The sequence below is a fragment of the Eucalyptus grandis genome, chromosome 10 (genome assembly GCF_016545825.1).
Source record: "Eucalyptus grandis isolate ANBG69807.140 chromosome 10, ASM1654582v1, whole genome shotgun sequence".
NCBI lineage: Eukaryota > Viridiplantae > Streptophyta > Magnoliopsida > Myrtales > Myrtaceae > Eucalyptus > Eucalyptus grandis.
Window position 1 is genome coordinate 4,222,075 of NC_052621.1, and position 27,251 is coordinate 4,249,325.

Consider the following 27,251-nt stretch of genomic DNA (forward strand, 5'->3'; position numbering starts at 1 on the left):
CAATCGATTTCTGGTCGAATTCTCAAGTCCATTGCGTTAAAATCTCTTAATGGCTTTCCCAAATAGTCTAGTTGTCTCATGAGTGATTAGCTCAGAAAATAGCACTATTAGCGAGTCAATAAAAGGCCCGAATTATCTAATCGAAAACAAAATCTGAAAATTCAAGTTGTCACAAGACCAAACCAATTCTATGGGGTCAGTCTACTTCCAAGGTCAATCCAAGACCAACCAATCATTTTTTTGTTTCCCTTTTTATATTCCTTTAAAGGACAAACGTATTATTTCAAATTACATACTCATCAACAATGCAATATTGGGCAACCAAATTATGAACACCAATACATATCAAAAATAAATATAAGATAAGATAACAACAGTAACTTACACTTACTAAAAGTAACAAACCATAAAAACAAAGATGTGATGTGAGAGAATAGAGACGAGTAGCGAGGTAAGTGAACAGAGGCGAACGACAAGGCGAGTGACGCAAGCGAAGAGAGGCGAGTGAGGCCAAGGCGGGTGAGCAAGGCCGAGGCAAATGAAGAGGGTTTCTTTTCTTCTTTTTTTGGTTAAATTCGAGCTGGGTTTCTACTTTCTAATTTACGTGACAAATTGAACTACAAAGAGAATAGATAAGGAACTGATAGAATTTAGAGTAGATAAAAACATATATTATATAACATATTAGATGTAATATATATAATATTATGTACAGGGTTGGTCCAGGTTGGACCAACCCTAAACTTATAGGACTGAGGACTAATTCGCACATTATAGGATTCGAAGGTCCTAAGACTAAGGACCAACCCAGTCCCCCGGGGAACTGGACTAGGACCGATCGCATTGGGCCAGTTCAGGGTCGGTCGAGGGTTGACTGTGAACCGATGCTCACCCCTACCCAAAATAGTGTACCACAATATTCCAAGCACTCGATTTGTTTCTCATTTCGCAAGGAGAGTGTACATTGGCCTGCAAAAACGAAAGAGTCCGTGGCATCGAGGCTCGGCTCGCTGGAAATGGGCCATTTGACGATGTTCTGATAAACTGAAAAGGAATGGAGTCGGAGGGTCTGGAGAAGAATCTAGTGTTTATCCTTCATTAAAAGATTTTAATCCTTCTTTTAATCTTGTTTGGCTGGTGTAAAAAGTGGTGATTAGTTTTCGTGAGTAAGAACTGGTGTTGTTGTTCTTGCTAATGTTTTCTTGGATTAAAACGATTCAATCTTTCAGAAATGTTCCACGATTTCGAAAATATCAAAGTGGAAAAAGAGATAAGGGTAGCAGAAATGTAGTTATGAAGTAAAAGGATATTATTTTCCATCATCTCTTATATAATGGTACAACAGCAGATTTCCATGGCAAAAACAGCTATACATTACCACAATATTACAGAAACAAAAATGGGGATTCAAGCCAAGCAAAATTACAGAGGAAAGAAGAATTGTGCTGGGAAGAAAGAGAGGAGGAACAGTTTTCTGCTCATCTCCATACGTATATGACCATATTGCTATACAGTCAGCAGTCCTACTAGTAAAAAGCTCAAAATTCTACTTTTTCGAAACGAGATGTAGTTTCTCATCTCCTCTGGAAGTTCAGGAACTTGATGCCGTAGGCGAAGACGAAAAAAAGACCAAGACCCAACCAATATGGGCCAAAGCCACGGGCACGAGGAAGTCGTAATCGAATCCCAGGCTTGACTTCAGGAATTCATCTATTGGCGGTTTAAGCCCTCCATCTATTTCTATACCATCCTTCTTGTCGCCGACTTGGGATGTGAAAATGCCATAGATGGTCCAAGCGACGGGCGAGCACCAGTAGTACCATCTCCACCACACAGGGATCAGCTGCAATAATAGGGCATTATTAGCATTAATATGACATGTTTACAAAAGAGGATGATGCTCTCAATGAGAAATGAACGAAGACTAGAATTAGGACCGAGGTAAGGTGACTCACAGGTCGGGAATGAGGAAGCCCGAAAACAAGTTCCAGAAGTTGAGGAAGAACGACATTGTGATGGCAGCGATCTGGTGGCCGGGAGTGAGCGCGACAACCATCATGCCATACATCGAGAAGTAGGTATAGCACATGAATATGAAGTAGTAGAAGTACAAGACCTTGCCGAGCTTCCACTCGAAACCGATCATCGAGTAGAGAATGAGGGAATAAATAACTGTCTGAATTGCCACATAGATTGTTTCGATAGCCACCTGATACACAAAGCACGCCAATCAGCGACATAACAAGAAAATACAATTGTAATGAAATGAATGAGATTCTAATTATTGGAAATGGACAGAGAGAATAATACCTGAGCAAATGCATAAGGCAACTCCGAGTACATCCCAGCTGCTCGTTCACGGTAGAAGACGGTTCTTTCAATTGCCACAACAGATTGGACTGCTGAAGCATTAGTGGCTCCAAGGAAGAGAACAGCAGCATAGGTGGCACCGAGTAGATTGATCAAATCTTGTTGTTTATATCTATCAGGATAAAAGGAACAGAAACATCATTTTAGCAAACAGTTTAAGGTAATAGCAGCGGCTTGACCTTCGCAAAAAGAGAATGATCTTTCAAACGCAATAATTTGTGCTTACATTTTGTCTCCTTTGTTCCAGAAAATGAGGCCAAACATAAGACCAATGACAACCGTCATGAAGAACCGAATGGCGTTAAACCGGGAATTCCTCCAGTAGGACCAGTTCTGTTTGCAGAAGCAAGCATGGCATTGAGTCAGGAAGCCCTGGGAGTATTGGGTGGGGAAGTAAAGGTCTTTTGAACCGGGCTGTGGAGAATTCAGCTCTTTGATGAGCTCCTGGTTTCTCCTGAAAAGGGAGAAAAAAAACAAAACGGGGGAATGAGGCGCCCAGTTCAGTGCACATTCATGATTTGGAATTCGAAGAAATTACAAAGAGTGCGCGTCTCTCACCTATAGAGGTCGGAATTGGCATAGATTTCTGCAAAGTCAACGTCCAGTTGAGCTTCGACTGAAGTAGCACTGACATCCAACATCCATGTTGCAGGATTGTAGCCTTCTTTGATCTTGGGGACACCGGGAACAGCCTGCAGTTGGTTTTCGGACATTAAACTCTATTCAGTCAAACCACATAGCTTCATCGGTAGGTGTAGTCATGGATTTTTCAGTCATGCGGGTTTTTTTAATTGAAGTTATAAGACGAGCACCTCGAAATATTCGACGAGCTTGTGAGACCGTTCACCCAGAGGCCCTACATAGATGACTTGCCCTCCTCTTTTCATCAGGAGAAGCTGCAAGGAGAACACGCATCCTCAGCTCAGGGATATCTAGAAGAGATAATCATGAAAAAAAAATGAAAAGAACACGGAGTTAAATTATCCAAACCGTACCTCATCAAAAGCCTCAAAAATGTCTATACTCGGTTGGTGAATTGTACACACAACAGTACGCCCAGTATCCACGGTGTTTCTCACAGTACGCATGACGATTGCAGCTGCTCTGGCATCGAGACCTGACGTAGGCTCATCCATGAAAATAATCGAGGGATTAGCAACCAACTCGACGGCTATCGTGAGCCTCTTCCTCTGCTCGGTCGAGAGTCCGTCAACCCCGGGAAGCCCAACTAGAGCATTCCTCAAGGGATGAAGCTCAACTAAATCCATGACTTGCTCAACAAACATCTGCAAAACCAAGAAAACTCACGTTGAGTCACAATTTCCACCAGGTCCATTTACTCGCTTGAAGGAGAAATGAATGAAGAAGATAGTATCTTAGCTACGTGCCTTCCTGGTTTCCTCATTTACGTCCTTAGTGAGACGAAGCCAAGCTGAGTATATGAGAGACTCGTAAACGGTGACGTATGGCGAGTGAATGTCATTCTGCTCACAGTAACCGCTCACTCGAGCAAAAGTCGCTTGGTTCTTGGGATAACCGGAAACAGTGATGCTTCCCTCAATGTATCCGCCAGTTTTTCTTCCTGCTAACACATCCATCAGTGTCGTCTTTCCGGCTCCACTGACTCCAACCAATGCAGTCAAAACGCCCGGCCTGAAAGCTCCACTGACATCTCTTAGGAGTTGTAGTCGGCTTTCCTCAACCCCTTGAGTCTTCATTTCCTGAAGCACAACAAAACAGACATTTGTTTCTGAATCTAACGTTGGGTGGAGGTATTTTACATTTTGTATTCTGAGAAATACGTCTCAAACAAATACTTTAACGACCAGAACTTCCCGGCCTTTCATTCTATGACAAGTTAGCAGTTTCTATCTGAACTTTTATGTGAAATTACGAAAGAACTGTCCTTGTCTTAGGGCTTGCTCGTATCATTTCATCGCTGCACGGAACTTGGGGAGTCTTAAGTTAGGGAGGAATGGACTTACTGCGGGCATATCCACATAGTAATTGACACGGTTGAAGGCAAGTGAAAGGGGCTGGAAAGGCAGAACCATTCCTCTCCTAGCCTGGGTGCTTTCACTGACAATACCATCGTTTGCTCGGGCATTTCTTACTTGCATGGGAGTACCTGTCCATAAAATTCCAGTCTTATATAAGCATCTACACATGATACTTTTTGCGGCACATCCCAGATTTCTCTTTTTCTATAAATCCAGTCGACAGTTCTAACTACAACAATTACATACCTTCTGATCTAGATTGTCTCCTCTTCTTGGAATCATCATCCGTGAGTATTGCTTTATTATCACCAAGAGCTGAGATACAGTCGGAAAGCAATAATTCAGTACGTACTTTTCATTTTACTTGGAGAAAAGAAAACCAGACCAGAGCATCTACTTACGATTTAAGAATGTCAATGCAGCAGTGAAGAGAATGTTGAAAACAACAGAGAACGCGAAAAGTGCCATGATACTGATCCAATACCAGCTCTCGGTCTTGTAAAGGCCTCTTTGTGCTAGAAGGTATTTTCCAACTGAGGGTTCAGAGGAGTTGATGACAAGCGTAGGCTGTGACATCAAAAGAAGTTAGTTTAGATGTGTCCTGAAATCTTAAGAAGACTTTTGAAGTTCCATCATATCCTAAGCCTTGTAGATAACTTACCTTGTTCCATCTATCGGACAGGAACTCATTGATAGCAATGGCATTTTGTCCATACATCATGGGAGAAACATAGTAACCCCAGATCATCCCTTTTGAAATGTCATCTGTCCACCATTGTGCACATTTTATTTTAGAAACTTATCACCAAAAGCAATCTATAGGTGTGAAATATGAAATATCCGAATGCCATTGTCTGCGATTGTTTAGAATGACAATGCCAGGCACAAAAAAGTGAACATTTCTAACCTTTGGCGACAATGAAACCACCAAGGATGAATACCAGCAGCAATGTGAAGGTCCCGAGTGTGTTGGCGACGACCTGTGTTCTTCCCACAGCTGCTATGAAACGGAAGAGAGAGAGAGCCATCTGATTCACTCCAAAGAACGCCAAGAATTGCTTGAAAAACCTGCACAAGTAAAAATCACCGAGATTTGTCAGCAAGAGGACTTACCAGAGATTATGTTCGTCACACTAGTGTTTGCAGCTTATAAATCAAAGCAGGAAGGGCCAACTTATGAGAAGGCAGAAAAGGTGGCCATACCTAACAGGAGATGGGGCGAACCCAATGGTGTAGTAAGTGAGGATGATCCAAATTCCAGATTCAACCAGCGAGACGGGAATTCTGAGAACCCAAATGGGCAACGCGAAAGCCCAGGCAGGGTAAAACAAGAAATCTCTGCTTGAAGAACACCGGAAGCCTGAACACTGTCATTGCGAGCTCACTCATCCCATTGAACATGACATTCAGAAGACTGTAAAATAGAGCTCCCCAAAATTTTGCACCGTCTCCTATTGTGCCGGTCTTCATTTCTGTTCTGAAGAACACGGTGAACGCAATGAAGCCCATGATTGTGATCTGAGTGGTCTTGAAGATATACACGAAAGAGCTGCGCTTCATCAGCAGCCATTCCCTGGCAAAGCAAGCTTTGAAGAGCTCCCAGTTAGAAATTCCATACTTTTCCTTCACCAGAGCAGCAGGGTGTGCCCTGCTTTTGTCATAAGGGACTCTGAGCTCTTCAATAAGGCGCTGACCGACATGGAAGCTATTGAAAGCCTTCACGAATTCAGGCACCGAGATGTATCTATAAGGTTGGTCCTTCCTGTACCAGTATTGCTCTTGGTCGTTCTTGGAAGTCACTTCCTGTAGAAAGTCAGCAACCCCCTTTCTTTCTGGGCATTTGAAGCCCACGTACTCAAAGAACTCCAGAACGTTCTCTCGTGACCCTTGGTAGACGATCTGGCCCTCCGAGAGTAAGATTATGTCGTCGAAGAGCTCGTAAGTCTCAGGAGCTGGCTGCAAGAGGGAGATGACCATGGTCACATCCATGATATGGACCATCTGCCTCATGAACTTCACAATCTGAAAAGTTGTGGAACTATCCAGCCCTGTCGATATCTCATCCATGAAGAACGCCTTCGCCGGTCCGACCAACATCTCACCAGTGGTGACACGTTTTTTTTGTCCACCAGAGATACCCCTCCTCATGTCGTCTCCAACCATGATATCAGCGCAAATATCTAATCCGAGGATCTGCCACAGACATCAGAGACTTAGCCTACCTCACAAGCTTATACAGTGAAACGTCAAATTTGAAGCAGGATTGAATGGACAAATTCTGCAAACCAACCTTGAGGACATAGTCCGCCATCAAACTGTTTTCTTGGCCAGTAATGGCAGTGGCCTTCATGAAAGCATCAATTTCGGGGTCCGGCTTGATCCCTGCCTCTCGCTCTCTTCTCGACAGCTCCGCCAACATCTCATACCTAGTTCCGACTCCCAAGCAACGGCCCGAAAAGTCTAGTGTCTCACGGACCGTCATCTCACCATGGTGAAGATCGTGCTGGCTAATGTAAGCGCAGGTCCTTTGAGGAACGAATTCGTTGAATTCATGGCCGCAGTAGGTGATTTTTCCAGTTATCTGTATAGTTGTAATAGAACGAATTAGTTCACGCTAAGAACTAGAGAACCTGAAGAGAGCAAGCAAGTAAAGGCATACAGATAGCTCAAAATGCGTCACTAACCCTGAGATCATCATCAGGCTTTCCGGCAAGTGCTTGTAGCAGTGTTGTTTTTCCAGAGCCAGGAGGTCCAAGAAGCAAGGTCAACCTGAAAATGAATAATGTCATGTTTATAAGCTCCCAAATTAAGCGCGTAAAACTGCACTTGTTTATGTAAGCAGTGAGACTAGGATCTTCAAATTGAGGATCCATGAATTTACCTTGATGGTTTGATTGCGCCGCTTACATCTTGAAGTATCTTTACCACTCTCTTCTTCGATGGAGAGAGTCCGATCATGCCAATAGCTCCCTGTTGTCATAAATAATGTTATTGAGGATGCATAGAAAATGTTAAATTCACCTCGTCGAATGAATCAGACACTGCCGTTTCTCTGAAGACATGAAAAGAAACAAACTGATTGATTTATCAATCTCTGTGTTTCAACATTTGAACCGCTCTTAGGTTGGGTTAGCTCTTCTCTACCTCTTTCAGTTTCCCATAACATCAGCTTTCCTTTTTTCTAATTACCTAAGCAACAAAGACGCACCATTTCACTAAAAGGTCCACTTTTTGCCTGCATATTTGCAATCAAATGTTATATTTTCCGCCATCTCATTCCCGCTGAACCTGCCTACTCAATATTGTCAAAGGCAGCATCGCAGCCACATATAAGAAACTGGCAAAAATCTCTTTCTCCTAAAGTCTGTAAAACAATTAAAACCCAGACGTGACCAAATACCTCTTCCTGATCTAGTCACCTACCCAATCTTGGCTGCCTAACTACAACCCTGTTGAGTTTGCCACTGATACTTCACTGAACAACACTCAATATTAATTGAACGTGAAAAAGAAACATTAGAGAAAGTAAAAAAATTCTCATGAAAACCAACCTCAATAGCATTCAAGGTAGCGTTGAGCAGAGTTGGGAGTGCCCTTGTCCCCACGTAAGCATCCCCTTCAATGCACAGGTTCTGGAACCTCACTTCGATCTTCGGGATCTCGATACTGACCCGGTCGGTCCTGTTCCGCAGCCTCCTCAGGAACTTCTCGTTGTCCTCCTCCACCACCTTGAGTATACTCTCCATCAGGACCTTCTTGTCTTGCGTCCCAAGGTTCGTCACGTCGACCTCGTCATGCACCACCCTGCCGTTGCTCCGCACCTGGGTCAGTATCCCCTTCCGCAGCCGGTCGTAGGTCGGCAGCCGCTCGATGGCAGCCCACCGGAGCTCCTCCTCGTCATCCGCCACCTGCCGGACGCTCCGCTGGAACACGTCCGGCGCGTTCCACATCTCCCTCACGCTGGCCGACCGCCAGCTCCTGCGGCTGCTCGTCTGCCGCATGAGGTCATCCCCGGCCAATGCCACTGCCATTGCGAAACCCGCCTTCTGTCTCTCCAGATCACACTCAAAACCCAACTCGAACACTCCTCAAAGAAGTTCTTGGACCAGAGTTCGAACAGGAACTGAACTACCAAAGAATGAATCTATATGCACATGGTGAAGCAGGAGCACACTTCTTTTCTTTTCTGTGCGTGTGCTTATGAGAAAACTTGGAGCACACAGAGGATGAGAAAGAGACAGATATTTTGAGTAGGTCACTCAGGAGGAGCTTTATATATAGATAGGGTTGAAGAAGATGAAGGTCAATCCCGGGCAGGAACATGAATGAGTATGAGCATGTGTGCGCGCTTTGGTCGTCGGTCAAAATGAGACGACGAGCCGTTCCCGCGGCTTTGAGCTAACTTGCGAGAATCCGGTGTCTCGCGCACCGTCCGCGCTCTTCCAGAAGGAAAGCTACTGGCCGTCGGATCCCGAGGGACGAGGGTTGACCTGTCGAGGAGAGGTCCGATCCTGCGGTCGAGATATCGAACGAGCACATCACGTTAACTTGTGAGCGTGGAACTGTTTGCACGGTGAATATTTTAATGGGAGAGAGCATGACATCGAGGACTCCTGGTCCGTACCTGAGCTGATGACTCCTACTTTGATAAACTACACTAAAGTTGCCTCCTTGGACTCCAGAGACTAATTATAAACAATTAAATTCCCCTGATCCTTCATTATCAAAATTTTCGAATTTTTTTATCTAATTTTAAATTATTAATTGGGCTCGTGGTCCAGATTTCCGGCCAATGATAAAGGAACAAGTCCGCCCTCTCCCGTCCCCTCATGATTCAACATCTTTTAATTTCAATTTATCTTTTGCCCCCAGAGACCTTATCATTTTCAAGGAATTTGGAGCAACAATTATCAAATATATTGGTATATTTGCCGTTAATGGACTTCTTCTTTTCCATATAATCAACACTTTTAGATGTTGTGAGTTAAATATCTTTACTCCCAATAACTTAGCCATGCATGCCTTCGGTAATATTCTTGCCTCCGACCAATCCCATCGTATCACAGATTACAGCCATCTTCATGTTCAATCACAATGAGATAATTAGTCAAGGGACAAGGGATCGATCGATGGGGGTAATACTCAAGACGTTATCTTCTTTTGAGATTCAAACACAAGGTCACGCTTCTTTAAAATGCTATCTAATTTGGAATCTTGACGAACTTAATCGACCTATTAAGTTGATAATCGGAGTGATGTGTGCACAATTCACGATTATTATCATGCACGATTATCATGGGTATAGCTAATATTAACTCAATTGAATTCTACATAAGCAACAAACAATATTCTCCTCCCAATAGAGTAAAACTCAATTGCAGCAAATATTAACCAAATCCAAGGAATGCTTGTATTTGGCGATAGGCAAAGGTTTCGTTAACATATCGGCTAGATTGTTTTCTGTACCAATCTTCAAAATCTTAATAAAACCATCAACAAGAATGTTCGGAAAAAAAATGATATCACACATCAATTTTCTTTGTCCTCTCACGATACATATGATCTTTAATAAGATGTATAACATTTTGACTATCGCAATGGAATAGTCACACCATGATCCACATTAAACTCTCTAAATAAGCCTCTTAACCATATGGCATCTTTAATTATTTTTGCAATAGCTATATACCGTGCTTCTATAGTAGACAAAGCCATTGTATGTTGTAAAGTAGCTTTCTAATTGACTACACAACCTCTAATAATAAAAATGTACCTAGTCAAAGACCTCATCTTATCAAGGTCATTAGCATAATCAGAATCAACATATCTTGTCAGAATGTCACTAATTTTCCTAAATTCTAAACCAAAATCAAAAGTACCTTTCAAATATCTCGCAATCCACTTCATAGCTTGCCAATGAACTTTTTCTGAGCATAACAAATAGCTACTTACCACGCTAACAGCATGTGAAATATCGAGTCAAGTACAAATTATGACATACTTAAGGCTACCAATTGCACTAAAGTATGAAATATGTGACGTATATTTTATGTCATCATCTGTTTGTAGAGCAGCAAAAGGAGTAAAAACTAGTTTTGCATCTTTTATGTCAAAACAATCTAACTTTTCTGGGAGAAATATAATTTTCCCCTTCTATGATCTTACCAAATTTTCATGCCTAGGATTTTCTTCGCTGCACCTAAATCTTTTGTCTAAAATTCGACATTCAACTATACCTTCAAATTATGTATATCAAATGTATCTTTTGCCGCAATCAACATATCATCAATATATCATAAAAGATAAATGAAAGTGCCTTTAGGAAGTTCGCACGGATATACGCAACCATCATATTTGCTCCTACGATAGCCAAGATGCACCATAAATGAATCAAACCTTTTATACCACCGTCTAGATAATTGTTTCAGGCCATTTATAAACTTTTTCAATAGACACATAATCTTCCTTACCTTCAAATTAAAAAAACTTATGGTTGACCCTTATAGATTTTCTCTTCAAGTTCACCATGCAAGAAAGTTGTTTTCACATCGAGTTACTCCAACTCTAAATCATGCATGGCAACTAACGCAAGAAAAACTCAAATAGAGCTGTGATTAACGACAGATTAAAACACATCATTAAAATTAACTCTCTCAATCTAACTATAGCCTTTAGTAACTAAACAAGCTTTGAACTCGATGTCTTCAACTCCAGAAATATCTTCCTTTCTTTGGAAAACTCATTTACAGCTCACGCTTTCTTTCTTAATAATGGTTTGACAAGCTCCCAAGTTTGATTCATTTCTAGAGATTAGATCTCTTTATTCATAGCAACTAACCACTTTGTTGAATCTTTTGAAGAAATAGCTTCTTTGTAGGTTTTAATCTCATTATACTCTACTGACTCTACAACTAAAAGAGCATAAGAAACAAAAACTGAGAACCCATATTTTTGTGGAGGCTAAACTATTCTTCTTGGTCTATCTTTGGCATTAGAATATCGTTCCTCTTCAAGTTCTTTAAACTCAATATTATCAATAGACAATTGAATTGGTTGCGAAGAAATTACTTTAAGCTCTACTTTCTTTGCAACACTTTCTAGATTTTCATCGCAAGAAATAGATGATTCTTTCTTAAGATGAAGCACAACATACTCATCAAAAGCAACATCTTTGCCAATAATAATCTTAGATGACTTAGCACACCAAAGTCTATAATTTTTTACACCAAAATCATAACCAAGAAAGATGCATTTTTTTGCTCTAAGCTCTAATTTGCCTTTACTAATATGTGCATATGTTGGACATCTAAATACTCGAAGAGAAGAATAAGGTTTACCTAACCATATCTCCTCAAGTGTCTTGCACTCAATAAATGTGCAAGAAGAACAATTTATCAACCAAGCAGCTGTATTGACTGCTTATGTCACGCCCCAAACCTCAAGCTAGCACACATCCCTCGGTGGTCAATAAAATTGCAACATCCCAGGACGCGTCGCCGACCCATTCATTTTATTGCACATGTGAAAGCAAAATAAAAACCCTTAACAGCAAACAACATGAGATAGAAAAGCAGGATAACAAATTCATAAACAAAACACGCTTTTATAAACAAACTAGGTTTATATACAAAAGTCTACAAAAAGATTGGCTTTCAAAAAGAAGTTGTCTTACAACCTACTAGTCGAACACATTCGCCGATCCTTCGGACTCCACCTCTATAGGCTTTGGGGGCTTCAAGTCCTCCACAACCTCATCAGGAGGATCGGCTGCACCCTCGCCCAGAGCGGCGTTGACCACACCGGCAGGGACATCAAAACCCTAAAGAGGGCCTACCCTATACCCATTAAGTCCATGGTGAAACCACGCCTTGAATCGATGAGGTACCCTTTGAGATAGGCCCTAATCAACCCAGACAGTGGTCACGACAAGCTCATAGACCTAATGACTCTCGGGGACAAGGACGTCTATGCTCCACTCGGAAATCCCCCGAGGCTAACCAAAATGCTTTGGAGGGATCACCATCTAAGGACCTGAAAAGTTAAGCCCACGACGAGGTGAGACAACATCTCAACAAGTTCACCCCCTAAACCCCGACTAGGAAGAAAATACGCCAAGAGGCGGCCTAACCACAAAACCACACAAAGACTCACCTCGTCTCAAATCATCCCTGCATGTTAGTATAGTTCATATCACATATAATTACATCAAAAGCACTCATCAATCGGGATGTCTCAACTTATCTCAACACCATTACAAGGGTCCCGATTATAAGGCCAAATCGTTATGACACGTCACATTCCGTGCCACACAATTTTGTCTCATAATCATGCACGTCAATTCAATCAATCATGCGTCCCAATTGATTACGACCCAACGGCCACGCCCGACTCAACAGTCAGTGGTCTTCTAGCGTAGGCGAGCGTCATCTTGCAGCATTGAGCACGGCAACGTCTATACCTAGATAACATTCCACTAGGGAGTATCGATCCAACCTCCACTGCAACCGGCATCCATTGACTTTGGGCATCCCATATAGGGGTACCATCCGGCTTAACAGCTCGTGACGAATTCTCATAGTCATCACATGATCATTCAATCCCAGCCAAGGACACCGTGCATTGCACTCAAATGTCTCAATTAAAATAGTGAACTTGGCCTATTTTCTTCATATTAAAAACACCCGGTAAAATAATCATGTGTGGGTACATAGTCAAATTGAACCAGAAAAATTGATATCCTTTAAAAATCACACTATTTGATATAGTATCTAAAAACATTTTCGATATCAAAACTCGACATCCGGTATTTTCTAATTAAATACCAAAATTTTGTAATTTTGAAATAAATACTCAAAATCACAATCACTACTCAATTTGCACAAATTAACATTCAATTGCATAAACTAAGCACACCACTGCAATTAGCATGAAATTCCGATCACCGGCTATCCCGGTATAATTTTGAAAAATATTAAATAATTAAATAAATAGCAAAATTAATTAAATAAATGCAAATAAATCTAATAAATGCAAACCTATGCTAGAAACGCTAATTTAACCACCTAAACGGGCCTAAAAAAATAATGCGTCTATCTAATTAAATACTACACTCTATATGGCCCTTAATTAATCCAATCTAACCACATAATAATCTTAATTAAGCAATTAAATCACTAATTACAACTAACTAACCACCTAAACCATACTTAACCTAATCTAATTACCTACTAAATTTCATTAACTCCCTAAGCAGAGTTTAGCAAATAAACTCACCGCTTTTGCGGGCCGATGAGTTTACGGCAACGGTGACGCAAAGGCGAGCGATAAACAAGCCTACGGCAACACCAAGCGAGGTCCGAACGGGCCCAGAAACAGCCCATGAAACTCTCAGCTGGGCTGAGAGTTCGACTTCTGGTCTTGGGCTGCAAGGGCTACTCGAGTGGCTTGGACAAGCTAGAAAGGCCACGGTGGAATGACGGTGGCTGCAGTGGGTCTAGACGGTGGTTCCGGCTGGCTGGATGGCGAACAAAGGTGGCTTCAACGGCTGGACTGAGTCTTGAACAGTTCGGGACGGCGGCCTAGGCTCACGGACAAGCGAGCGACGGTGTGGCATGCAAGCAGCAATGACGACTCAGGCAGACGGCGCGCGGCATGTGGCTTCAGCGAGCGGTCGACGGGCTGCTGCTGGCTTTCCTCTAGTTCTTGAGCTCTCAAAATGACACAACAATGGAGAAAGAAGCTGAGGGAGAGGAAGAAGATGGCTGCTGCAAGAGGGGGGCCACAAGCATTCACAAATATACTAAACACTCATCACATACCCCCACAGCTCATGGTTGTCATCCTCAACCATTTTTCTTCATCCAAGCTTCCTTAACAAGCCAGGAGATGGCTGAAATGTTGCACACCCCAAGGACCCACGAATTTTGTGACATTTCCCTCCAAATTGAGCTCAATTCCTCTTCAATTAAGTTCAATTGGTGCCCGAAAATTCCCAATAAGGTGTCCACATCCATCTCATGATTTTTCCAAATCAATTGAACCAACTTGACGGCCAAAAGTGCGCTAAAAAACGGTCCTTTAATTTTTCCCGGTCCAAAATAACCCTACTTTAATTATTCGCCAAAAACTCAAGTTTTCAGAAAAATCTTCGAAGGACGAGTTGACGTTCCTAAAATAAATCGTGACATGACAAAACTTTCAATTTCTAAAACCGGGTTTAATTTCACGGTTAATTTCAACCGGACGCGGTTTTAGCGTGACCTAACCTACCGGGTAGCTTTTAGGAATTTTAGTGCAATTTAGAGCCACATTGTATATCTTCGACTCATTGGTGACTCTCAGTTGTCGTAAAAATCTTGAAATTTCAAATACAAGCACAAGGTACATAAATGACTAAAAAATTAGTTTAATGCCGTTCGACGAGAATTTTGCAATTAGGTGGAATCACCCGCACTTTAATCACATGCCTCTATCGAATCGACCTATCTCCGATCTCTGATCAATTTTGATAGTGCAGTATTGACCTTGTAGATTAGCACAGTTGAGTAGTCGATTTCTGGTCGAATTCTCAAGTCTGTTGCATTTAAATTCCTTAATGGCTTCACTTGATAGACTAGTTATCTCGTGAGTGATCAACTCAAGGAAAAGAACTATAGGCGCGTCAATAAAAAGCCCAACTCATTCAATCGAAAACAAAATTGGAAGATTAGGATGTCATAACTTCAACCTAAAACTCATTGCCTAAATCAGCGTTAGACAATAGGCATTTAGTCATTTTATTAAAGTTTTGTTCATGTATTCTGCAATACCATTTTGTTGTAGTGTATTCATTGTCATATGATACCTCATAATACCTTCAATTTTGCAAAACTTATTAAACTCACCTCCACAAAATTTCAATCCATTATCTGTTCTCTACCACTTAACTTTCTTATTAATTTGCCCATTAATTAAATGTCTTCCATTGTTTAAATGAAATGAAATAGAAAATAAACCCAAACCTTTCTTAAAAAATCATCAATAAAAGTGAGTAAACACCTTGAACCAAGGCCTTTCAAAAGAACTTTCGTTGACCCCCAAAGATCAAAGTGAATATAATCCAAAGTGCCATTTGTTGTGTGAATTCTTGTCTTGAAACTAATCCTTTTGTGTTTTCCAAAGGCACAGCTCAATGAAAATCTTTTGACCACAAAGAAGACCTCTCTCACTCAACTCCACCATCCCTCTAATACTCATGTGGCCTAATCTCATATGAAATAATTTACTGTTGTATGATTTTGTCATAGCAGATAGAACTGTAGCCAAATTGGTAACTGTAGTGCCTTACAACTAATACAAGGTGCCAATTTTCAGTCATTTCATCAATAGAAGTGAACCTCTCATAATCTTCATAACTCCACTTCAACTGTAAATTACAACCATTAGCATCAAATGTATCCCGAGAGATGAGGTTTTTTCTTCAAATTAGGAATGTGTCTGACATGTTTCAAAGTCCCGATGATGCCATTGTATATCTTAATGTTGACAGTCTCAATCTCAATTGCTTTGCATTTAGCGTTGTTTCCTATTAGAATAACACCACCATTAAATTCTTTATACGTGGAGAACTAGTCACAATTAGGGCACATGTGGTATGAGTAACCTAAATCGAGAATCCTGCTATCATTAATTTTTTCTTTATCATCTACAACCAATAACCAACCTTCGTTTTCTTTTTCAGCAACACAGCTTGATGGGGTTTTCATTTCCTTGATTCTGCCTGATATGGTAGTTCCGATTGTTTTGCAGATTTGCATTACCTTGATTTTGCTTATTCATATTTTCTCTTTGTTGTTTCGCCTTCAGTTTCAAACCATTTATCTTGATATGCCCCTTAGACTTACAATAGTTACAAATTAAATCTCTACTCTTTGATTTTAATCTAAACCCACCATTATTATTTCTCTCAACAAATATTCCTCTAGCAACTAAACCAGCCCCCTGATCATTACTACCTTCAAAAGTCAATTTTGTATCTATTTTCTACTTATTTAGGAGACTAGTCTTGGCATCTTCAACATCAATAGTTTCTCTACTAATGATCATGGTTTCTCTAGTAATATTCATGGTTTCTCTAAAATTCTTATAAGAATAAGGTAGTGAAACTGACAATAAGAGAGCCCGATCCTCATCTTCAACCTTAACATCAATACTTCTTAATTCAAAAATAATAGCATTGAATTCAGAAATATGAGATTTAAGAGAAGCACCTTCAGCCATACGAAAAGTGAAGAGTCATTGCTTGAGTCTCAATCAATTAGTGAGGGACTTTGTTAAAAAAAAAAAAAAATCTCCAATTTATTCCATAAACCTGCATCTGTTTGATTTTAATTTGAACCTACCACTATTATTTCTCTCAATGGACATTCCTCTAGCAACTAAATCAGCCCCTTGATCATTAATGCCTTCAAAAGTGAATTTTGTTTCTAGTTTCTAGTTTCTAGTTTCTACTTATTTAGGAGACTAGTCTTGGCATCTTCAACATCAGTAATTTCTTTGCTAACAATCATGGTTTCTTTAAAATTCTTATAAGAGGAAGGTAGTGAAACTAACAATAAGAAAGCCTACGACAGCCTGATTTTCTATTTCTATTTTCAATTGAATAAGTCGGCATTTTCGTCGACACGCCTATAATCTTTTTCTTTGAGCTGATCACCCACGAGATAACTAGTCTATTTAGTGAAGCCATTAAGGGATTTTAACGTAATGGATTTGAGAATTCGATTAGAAATCAATTGTTCGACCGTACTAATCGGCAAGGGTCATTACGACACCGTCAAAATCAATCAGAGACTAGAGATAAGTCGATTCGACAGATGTGTGTGATTAAAGTGTGGGTGATTTCACCTAATTGCAAAGTTTCTGTCAAACGACACGAGACTGATTTTTCAGTCATTTCTGTACCATGTGCCCGTATTTGAAATCTTGAGATTTTCACGATAACCAAGAGTCGCCAATGAGTCGAAGATGCACAATGTGGCTCGAAAAATAATCGACCGGGCAAAGAAACATTCCTACCCACTTGACGTTCTAGCAAAAACACCACCTAACTCTTCCATCGCCATGTTCCAAGAAACAAACTTTCCTCCTCTTGTTCGGGAAAGTTCTAGACTCTCGTTTCCCACCCCATAAGAGTTTATTGATCCACAAGGCAGATATAGGCATGTTCCTAAGATACATACCCCCACTGATATGGATAAGCATGGAAGACAGAAAAGAACTCCTATTGCTGAAGCCATTTTAAATTGGCAATCGGAAACTCTTTTAGCACATAACAATGCTTTTAAAGCAATTGATTCCAAGATTGGGAATGTGCAACAAGATCTTCAAAGATATGATGAAACCACTAAGAAAATGCTTTCAGATTCAGAAAAGGCTTCATGCCTTGGAATCTGGGCAACATTTATGGTATCATCATCTTGAAAGTTCTCAGGCGGAAATAGAGAAGCTCAAGAGGCAAATCCAAATCCTTGAAGAAGGAAGACTTAATCCATCTCAAACTAATCCATTCTCGACTATTTTGCGAACAAAGCATCCCCCTCCTCCACCACCTCAGACGTCTATTTTTGCTACTCTTACAAGTGCCCATCTAAGACAAGATAAGACGGATGTGGCTAAAATGCGAAATCATCTCAATGAATTGGATCGAATAAGGAAGGAAAGAGGAAAGGAAAAGAAGTTCGAAGAATCCTCTCTTGTTATACGAGAAAGGCCAGATCAATTGATGTTGTCAAATCCATTAGAATCTTTTCTCTAAGATCTGAGTAGTCAGGAACCACAAATCAATCTGGTTACTCCACAACCTGATCCACAGCCTGATAATATCATCCCAACAAACTAGGTTCTGTTCCCAACAGAATCAGCATTTCCAAACATCTTTGATACCGAATCAGACTCAATATCCCTTTCGTCTTCATCATCTTTTTCAATCCCTACTATTGATTCATTTCCCATAGTACCAGTAACTTCATCAATATTCATGGCCAATCCTCCAGATCATGATATGAAATCAAACCCTTCTAAACCAGAAGTTGTCCAGCCAAACAGTTTCTCTCAAAATGTGTCCACTTCATCAAAGCAGTTTTTCACTATTGATGACATTCCTTATCATAAATGGCCAGAAAAACTTGAGGAATTTCATACTTGGCTAAATACTTAGGCCATTACCAACCAAGACAAGTATGATGTTCTTTTCAACTTTGTTACAAGATTCACGGGTAGCCTTAAATTTTGGTGGCAATCTATATCAGAACAAGATCAACTTCACTTTTTACTCTCACCAAATTTCAGTTATACCATTACTCTTCTATATCATTTCTTTGTGGGAAAACCCGTTGATCTCATAGAGCTCAAAAGAAGAGAATTTTTTTAAAGAAGATGTTGCTCTCTTCAAAAAAAAAATATTGATAAGCATTATCGTGAAATGCTTAAACTCTTCTATCAAATTGGAGCATATGCAAATTTAAAGCATGTTTTCCTAACCTATATTCCCAAAGAATTATCTCAAACGGTAGAGAGAACCTTTCTGTCCAAATAGAGAATGATCCAGGATGTTCCATTTGGTGAAATCCAACAAGAAATTCATTTGTGCCTTGAAGAATTGTGTATCAAACGCCAAATGATCTAGACTTATGTCAACGACAACAGAGAACTTGATGCAGCATGTTCTCGCTAGAGGCTAAAGATCAAATGCTCCAAGAAAAACTGTGATGGTTCTTATGGAAAATCCTCCATAAAGAAGAAACACTTCAAAAAGCTCTAAATAAACAAATCCAGACATGGCTCTAAGCACTTTCGAAGAAAGAAGAAATGGCAGTACCTACATAAAATGAAAGAACGTTTAGGCCACAAAAAGTCAAATCGATGCTTCATCTGCAACCAGAAGGGACATTTTGCCAAAAACTGATTGAGAATGAAATTTGTATTTCTCTTGAAAATGATGATATCGAATCTCTATTTTTTGCAGATGAAGAACAATGTGAACAAACTCTTTGTGTCATCCCATGTTACCAAACTCCCAGTGAAATTGATTCAAATTCAGATCTTGAAGATGTTTTTCACATATCTTTAACTCATTTAGAAGAAAGCACTAACATTTTTTTTCAAGCCAAATTCATTGTCCCCATTTTCCTGTGAAAATATTCACTTCAAAGTTTGTCAAGCCAATCACTGTCATTGCTCTCATAGATACTGGAGCTGCTTCTTCAATATTAGACACTAAAGTTCTTTCCAAAGAATATTGGACTTCCTTAATTCTACTTTTGGAGATACATTCTCTACAAATGTGAGAACCACTCCAATAACTGTCCAGTTTTTTCCACAGTGCTCCATAACCACAAAAATCTTTGGTTCTAGTCTTCCCTACAAAAATTTGATCATCGGTTGGGACATTATGACTCAGATTTCTCAAATTCGCATCATTCCTAGAAAGTGCCTTAAGTATAAAGACCAATTCCCTAAATATGTCAATATTCAAAAACTTGTTTCCATCCAAATGAGTCTATTATACCCGATCATGCAAAAGTTGTTAGAATCCTGTTCATAATCCCATTCTGAGTTCGCTTGAAAATGTTCTCATCCTTTATGGAAAAACCCAGAGTTCTTTGTTCGCCTTCCTTTCAAAATGAATGAAGATATCAATTCCACCAAGGCGAATCATATGGGAATAAATCCAAAATATTTGGTTTTGGCTCAAAGGGAATGCTTAGAACTACGCGCAACAAGGCCTTATTGAGGTCTCACATTTTCAATGGGCTTGTGAAGCCTTCTATGTAAACAAACGTGCTAAGCAAAATCGAGGGAAGATGAGATTGGTAATTAATTACCAACCCCTTAACATTTTTCTCCAAGATGACAAATTCCCTTTACCTTCCATAAACTCTCTTTTTGCTGGATTATCCAAAGGTCGAATCTATTCCAAATTTGATCTCAAAACCGGATTTTGGCAATTGGGTATTCATCCTGAAGACAAACCCAAGATAGGGTTTTGTATCCCAAATCAATATTTCCAATGGAAAGTTCTTCCTTTTGTCCTAAAGGTTGCACCATCCCTCTTTCAAAAAGCAATGTGCCGAATTTTCCAACCAATCCGGTCAAGTGCAGCAGTATACATCGACGACATTTTGCTCTATAGTCTTGATGAACAATCACACTACCAACTTCTTGAGCAGTTCACTGAAATTGTGAAAAAGCATGGAATCATGCTTTCCTAAAGAAAGATGAGCATCGCCCAGACCGAAATTAAATTTATTGGTATACACCTTAACAAAGGAACATATTATCCAAGGCCACATATTGCTCAAGAATTGCTTAAATTTAGGCTCACTACAAAGCAAGTGCAACAATTTCTTGGGATAATTAATTATCTTAGGAATTTTGTTCCACATCTTGCAAAGCTACTGATTCCATTGCAAACAATGCTGAAAAAGATCCCCCCACCTTGGGGAAAATCCCAGACTCAAGCAGTCGTTGAACTTAAAGAGATTATGCAGTCTCTTCCTCCATTACAAATCCCATCAACAGGAAAGAGAATTCTCCATACTTACGACAGTGATGAATACTAGGCCGCCATTTTGCTTGAAGAGATTGATGGTAAGAGAAATCTGTGTGCCTACAAAAGTGGAAAATTTTCTTAGGCTGAAGTGCATTATCATTCCACTTTTAAAGAAATCTTGGCGGTGAAAAATGGGATAAAAAAGTTTGAGTTCCATCTCATTGGTCATCACTTCTTAGTAGAATTAGATTTGGCATATTTTCCTCAGATAACCAAATTCAAACAAAAGCAGGTTCCAAATTCTCAATGGGCTGAATGGTTTTCAAAATATTCTTTTGAGACCAAATACATTACTGGAAAGAAAAATGTGATTGCTAACTTCATGTCAAGACCAAAAACACCAGTAGAAATCAACATGTATATTATGAGGCATGCTTTCCATACTGCTTATCACAATGAGAAGTATAAGATTGAGAAAATCAAAGACTAGCCAAGCTGGCGATATCCCCGGATATCATCGAACAAATCTAGAAAGACAGCCTTACTGAAAATCCGGATAAACTCATGTGGCAATGCCACACAGATCTGTTCTAACTCAATGAAGGTTCGATTCTTTATCCTTTCAGATTAAATGCAGATTATCCATTCATACATCCTCTAATTTGGAAGGAAGATGATTTCCCTGACAAGCTTCGATGGTTATTATGGTACTTAACCAATAAGTACTTAATAGCTATTGAAATTCCAACCAAAAGATCTATTGCCAACCTCACCAAGATATTTGGACTCGGCAGAGGTAAGATTGAAAATGAAAGTGACAAAAATCTTTTAGATTTTCTCAACTGGTTTTATCCTCCCATTCACTGGAAATGGCTCTTGGAAAAAGAATTAAGAACTACACAGCCAAACCCTGAAGTCCATACCATTCTATTTTTCTGACGACCATGGGCTTTTCTCACTAATAATGGTAACATCATCAATGCCCCCCCTGAGTATAGGTACCTCATCCTATAAACTTGTTCCACATAGTGCAAAAGCTCGAGTTCACAAATCTTATCCAGGACCTAATGGTTGCTGTGAGTACCAGTATTGAGAATTCCAGGGAATCCTATGTCAAGAAAATAAAACAATTCCTGAAGATGTCGGAATTATAATGTACCCATTGCATGGGATCACTATGACCAAGCATCAGAAGCCAAAGAAGCACTCGAGGAATTTAGACAAGCTGCATCATCACAAGAGCATGCAATGGCAGACACAAATCACATTGCACAATCTTCACAAGACCCATATGCTAGATGGGGAGGTCATCTTTCCCAAGACCCCTACAGCCAAGAACCTTTGTCCTTATCTCAGGGCATGAACACATCCTTTTATGCACAGCCATCACTAAAAATTAATAAAAGCTACCCGATAGGCCAAGTCACGCTAAAATCACGCCCGGTTGAAATTAACCGCGAAATTTAACCCAATTTCAAAAATTGAAAGTTCTGCCATGTCACGATTTATTTTAGGAACGTTGATTCATCCTCTAAAGATTTTTCAATGAACCCAAATTATTGGCGGAAAATTCAAATTCAATAATTTAAGTCAATAAAATTCAAAGGACCACTTTAAGTGGGTTTATGGCCTTCAAAGTGGAGTGATCAGTAAGGGGAATACAATAAATAATTTTTGGCCTTACCATTGGTATGTGAGGCTATCAAATTTGCAATTTCCTAAGGTGAAATTCAGTGTAAGTGGCTGCAAATTCGAAGGATAGGGCAATAGGGAAATTTCCACCTTCAATGGAGCCTTGGTTGTGGAAATTGAGGATTATTTTGATTGGTGGGGCACTTGACCACAAGGTGGGCCGAGAATTCCATGGCCATGAAGACTAAGAAGATTGGCATTGAAGGGGTACCCCTTGGCCTTGACTTCTCCTTCTTTCCCCCTCATGCGCGCCTCTTTCTCCCTTTCCCCGACCGACTTATCTCTCTCTCTCTCTCTCTCTCTCTCTCTCCTCTCTCTCTCTCTCTCCTTTCTTTTCCTTTCCTTTTCTTTTCTTCCGCCAACTTTCTTGTCTTCGTCTCCTTGCTGCTACTTCGACGCTGCCCCTATTTTGCCGACCGGACCAACACACCAAAATAGAGCAAGAGCTCTATTATGTGCTGCTTGTTTCCAACCAGCAAACCACCATTTGGCAAAACTCTCCTTCGCATGTTCTAGTTTTCCATTTCCTCTCACCTAGCCGCCGCACACCCTCGCCCACTTGTAGCCCGTCATCCCTCTAGCTCCAGCACGCCACCTCCGTTTTTCCTCCAAAGATTCTGCTCCTCTGCTCTCGGTTGCTGCTACCATCCCTCCATCGTTCATCCACCACAGTTAGCCATCCACCCTATGCCTGTTTCGATCCACCAACCTCCCCATAACCCACAGTCCCTTCGCCTCCGATGCTGCTCCATTGCCGGGACTCCAACAGCTCCGGTCCAACCATCCGAGCAGCCACCAGACCCTGCCAAGCCACCGTCTCGCCCTTGTTGCCCCCGTGTGGTGTCTGGCCAACTTCAACCAATAGGGAGGACCATATCTCGAGCCTCAAGCTGAGAGCCTTGCGGGCTTGTTTCGGGCCAACCAAATCTCCCTTGGCATCACTCTAGACCCGAGGTTTGTTCACCGTCACGCCGCCATGGCCGAGAGTTCTTTAGTTCACTAATTAGGTGAGTTAGCCTCCTAAACTTTGCTGAGGGGTTAATTACACCTATTAAGAATTAGTTTAAGCTTAAGAATGTTTAGTGATTAGTTTAGTTAGAGTAAATGTTAGTTAGTTAAGTTGGTTGAGTAAACTAGATGGTTAGTTTAGTTAGTTGATTTAGTTAGGATATTTAGTTAGGGATTTAAAATTAGAATGGTTAGTTTAAAGAGTTAGTTTAGTGACAAATTTAGTTAGTGTACTTAGGTAATTAGTTAATATTATTATCAATTTAAATTAGTAGTTTAATTTGATCATTGTTAATTAACTTAATAATTAAACTAAATGATTTAATTATAATTTAATTATTTATTTAATATTTTTCGAAAATTATACCGGGATAACCGGTGACCGGAATTTCGTGTTGATTGTAGAAATGTGCTTAATTTATGCAAACGATTGTTATATTGTGTAATTGAGTGGTGATTGTAAAATTTTGGTATTTAATTAGAAAATACCGGGTGTCAAGTTTTGATACCGAAAATGATTTTTAATACTATATCAAACAGTGGGATTTTAAAAGGAATGATATCAATTTTTTTGATCTGATTTGACAGTGTGCCCACACACAATTATTTTATCGTGTGTCTTTAATATGAAGAAAATAGACCAAGTTCACTATTTTAATTGAGACATTTGAGTGCAATGCACGGTGTCCTTGGCCGAGATTGAATGACTGCATGAATGATATGAGAACCCATAATGAGCCTTTGGGGCTAGCCGATGCTCCTTCGGGAATGCCCTAAGTCAACGGATGCCAATCGCAGTGGAGGCTAGGCCGATGCTCCTATATGGAATGTTGTCTAGATGTAGACGTTGCCGTGCTCGATGGTACAAGACGACGCCCGGCTACGCCCGAAGACCACTAAGGGCCTGCATGTTTATGCTTATTTTTTTCTATTTATGAACAAAAAAAAGAACAGAAACGCATTTGTTTGCGTTTTTGTTCCAAATCTGTGTTTTTTTCCCGGGAATACATTTGGAACAGAAACAAGAAACAAAAAAACTTGTTTCTTGTTTCTAGAACAATTTTTAAGAACAAATTTTCTCTCTCCTATTTTTTTCTTCTCTTTTTTTCTTCTTCTTTTCTTCTTCTTTTTTCTTTAGCCGATCGCTGGCCTTGGCCATGACCAGCAACTAGCCGTCGAGGGCCAGCGACCTCGCCGGAGCGTCGTCGGCCCTCGGCAAGGCCGAGCATCACCGACGCATGCGAGGCTCAACCTCGCCTTGGCTAAGCGAGACCGAGCTCACCCAGATCCGGCCAGGCTCAGCCTCGCCGGTGGCTGGGCGAGCTCAGCCTCGCCGGGGCTGAGCAAGGCTACTAGCTCTCATCGGCCAGTCGCTGGCCATGGCCAAGGCCAGCGACCAGCCAAAAGAAGAAAATAAGAAAGAAAAAAAGGAAAAATATTTAAAAATATTTAAAAAATTAAAAGAAACAAAAAAAAAAAAAAAGAACACAAATTTACCAAACGTGTTTCGGTTCTTTTTATTCTTGGAACAAGTTTACCAAACTCATTTTTCTAGTTAAAAATTGTTCCCCAAAACAGAAATAGTTTTTCTATTTCTATTCCCTCAAACAATTTTTGAACGGGAATACAAACAAACGCACCCAACTGTTGAGTTGGCCATGGCCGATGGGTCGTAATCAATCAGGACGCATGAATGATTGAAATTGAAGCGCCTAATTATGAGACAAAATCGAGTGGCACGGTATTGGATGTGCCATAACGATTTGGGCTTATAATCGGAACCCCTGTAGTTGTGGTGATATAAGCTAAGACATCATGATTAATAAGTGATTGTTAATGCAATTATATGTGATATGAACTATACTGACATGCAGGAGGGTATTGGGGCGAGGTAAGTCTTCTAGGATAAGTGATTAGACTACCCTTAGGCGTATTTCTCTCCTAATTGGGGTTTAGGGCGTGAACTCGCTGAAACGTCATCTCACTCCGTCGTGGGCTTAATCTTTTTCAAGTCCTTAGATGAAGGAGTGCTAAGTGAGGTACGGGGTTTCGTAGATGGTGGATTTTAAGTTTTCCTCCATCTCCATTCCCGAGACCACCCTTACCGAGGAACTAGTTGAGTTTGTGGTATGGATCGATGAGGGACTACCTCAGTTAATACCTCATCAATTCACAACATGGTTCATCTGTTTTCCACAAGGGGGTTGAGAAGGCCCCCTATTGGGTTTTAACGAGCCTCTCGTTGGGAATGGACAGTGGGAGGCAACTCACCCTATGGATCTCGACACGCCTGACGGTATCGTGGTGGACCCTGAGCCCCCTGAGTCTATGGACAAAGAGCCTAATGCATAGATAGCCTAGTAGCTCTTCTTTTTGAATTAGCCATTTATGTTATAGACTCATCTATGTATAAACTCGTTGTTTGTTAAGTGTGTTTTATCAAAATCGCATCATGCTTTTCTATCCCACTTATGTGTTGTCTAGGAATTGTTTATACACTTCCGCACATGCAATAAAATGAACGAGTCGGCGACACTTCCTGGGACGTTGCAAATTTTATCAACCATCGAGGGATGCGCGGATGCTCGAGGTTCGGGGTGTGACAAAGCCCAATCCTCATCTTCAACCTTAACATCAATACTTCTTAATTCATAGATAATAGCATGGAATTCAGAAATATGAGATTTAAGAGAAGCACCTTCAACCATACCAAAAGTGAAGAGTCGTTGCTTGAGTCTCAATCAATTAGTGAGAGACTTTGTCAAAAAAGAAAAAAAACTCTCCAATTTATTCCATAAACCTGCAGTTGTTTTCTAATCTAGTACCTCATGTGGAGCTTCATTCGTGAGAGACAACTGAATAGTAGACAGAGCTCTTTCATCAAATTCTTCTCACATTTCATCTAATGTGCTTTCCAGTTTCTTCCCTTTGCCAAATAGAGTTTTCTTCAAACCTACTATGTAAGAACAGTTAACATACGAACTTGCTATAGGTTGAAATTGATGCTTCCATCAAACTTCTCACTATCAAATCTCGTTGTTAAACTTGAAACCATAACAGAAGATAAAAAAATAAAAATAAAAAAATAAAAAAAAAACTATATTGTTATGGAAAATGCATAAACTATAACAAAATTGAAATTGAGAAAAAAAATAAAAAAAAAAAAAAAAAACCACCAGATTTTATGTGGAAACCCTTGTAGGAAAAACCACGAGAAGAGGAGAAGCAAAATCCATTATGAAAATCAAGGATTACAAAGTTGGCTGTGAAAAACTTAGAATCTTTCTATCTCAACTTCTTATATATATCATCAAATCCAAGGTAGGAAACCTCTTTTAGGAAACATTCTCCAACTAAGAAAACCATTCACTTAGGAAATCTATTTAAAATAGAAAACCTACTTGAATTAGGAAACTTTCCTTTTTGGACTCAAAATTGAGACATATTTAACAATATCTTTAAAGTGCTATCTGATTTGTAATCTTAACGAATTTGATCATCCTGTTGGGTTGATAATTGGAGTGATATGCGCATGAGTTGCGATTACTATCATGCACGGTTATCATGGGTATAGCTAAAAGAAGGGGTGCGCAGAGATTAAACGTAAGGCTGTTTCTTTTTCGTAAAAAAGAATGAAATTGAAGGAAATC

At 40.1% G+C, this 27,251-nt stretch overlaps 1 protein-coding gene across 1 annotated transcript; it reads right to left on the reverse strand.

Annotated features, from left to right (window-relative positions):
- Positions 1–1,574: 1,574 nt before the first annotated feature.
- Positions 1,575–8,416, reverse strand: LOC104421273 (pleiotropic drug resistance protein 2). The gene is given in 20 exon segments (XM_039303439.1): positions 1,575–1,627; positions 1,630–1,843; positions 1,952–2,209; positions 2,311–2,482; positions 2,597–2,824; positions 2,929–3,062; positions 3,183–3,266; positions 3,366–3,656; positions 3,759–4,091; positions 4,356–4,498; positions 4,617–4,685; positions 4,772–4,937; positions 5,032–5,135; positions 5,278–5,438; positions 5,574–5,711; positions 5,713–6,563; positions 6,661–6,951; positions 7,055–7,139; positions 7,252–7,340; positions 7,922–8,416. Coding segments are annotated over 20 exon segments (4,344 nt in total). The 5' UTR covers positions 8,402–8,416.
- Positions 8,417–27,251: the final 18,835 nt, after the last annotated feature.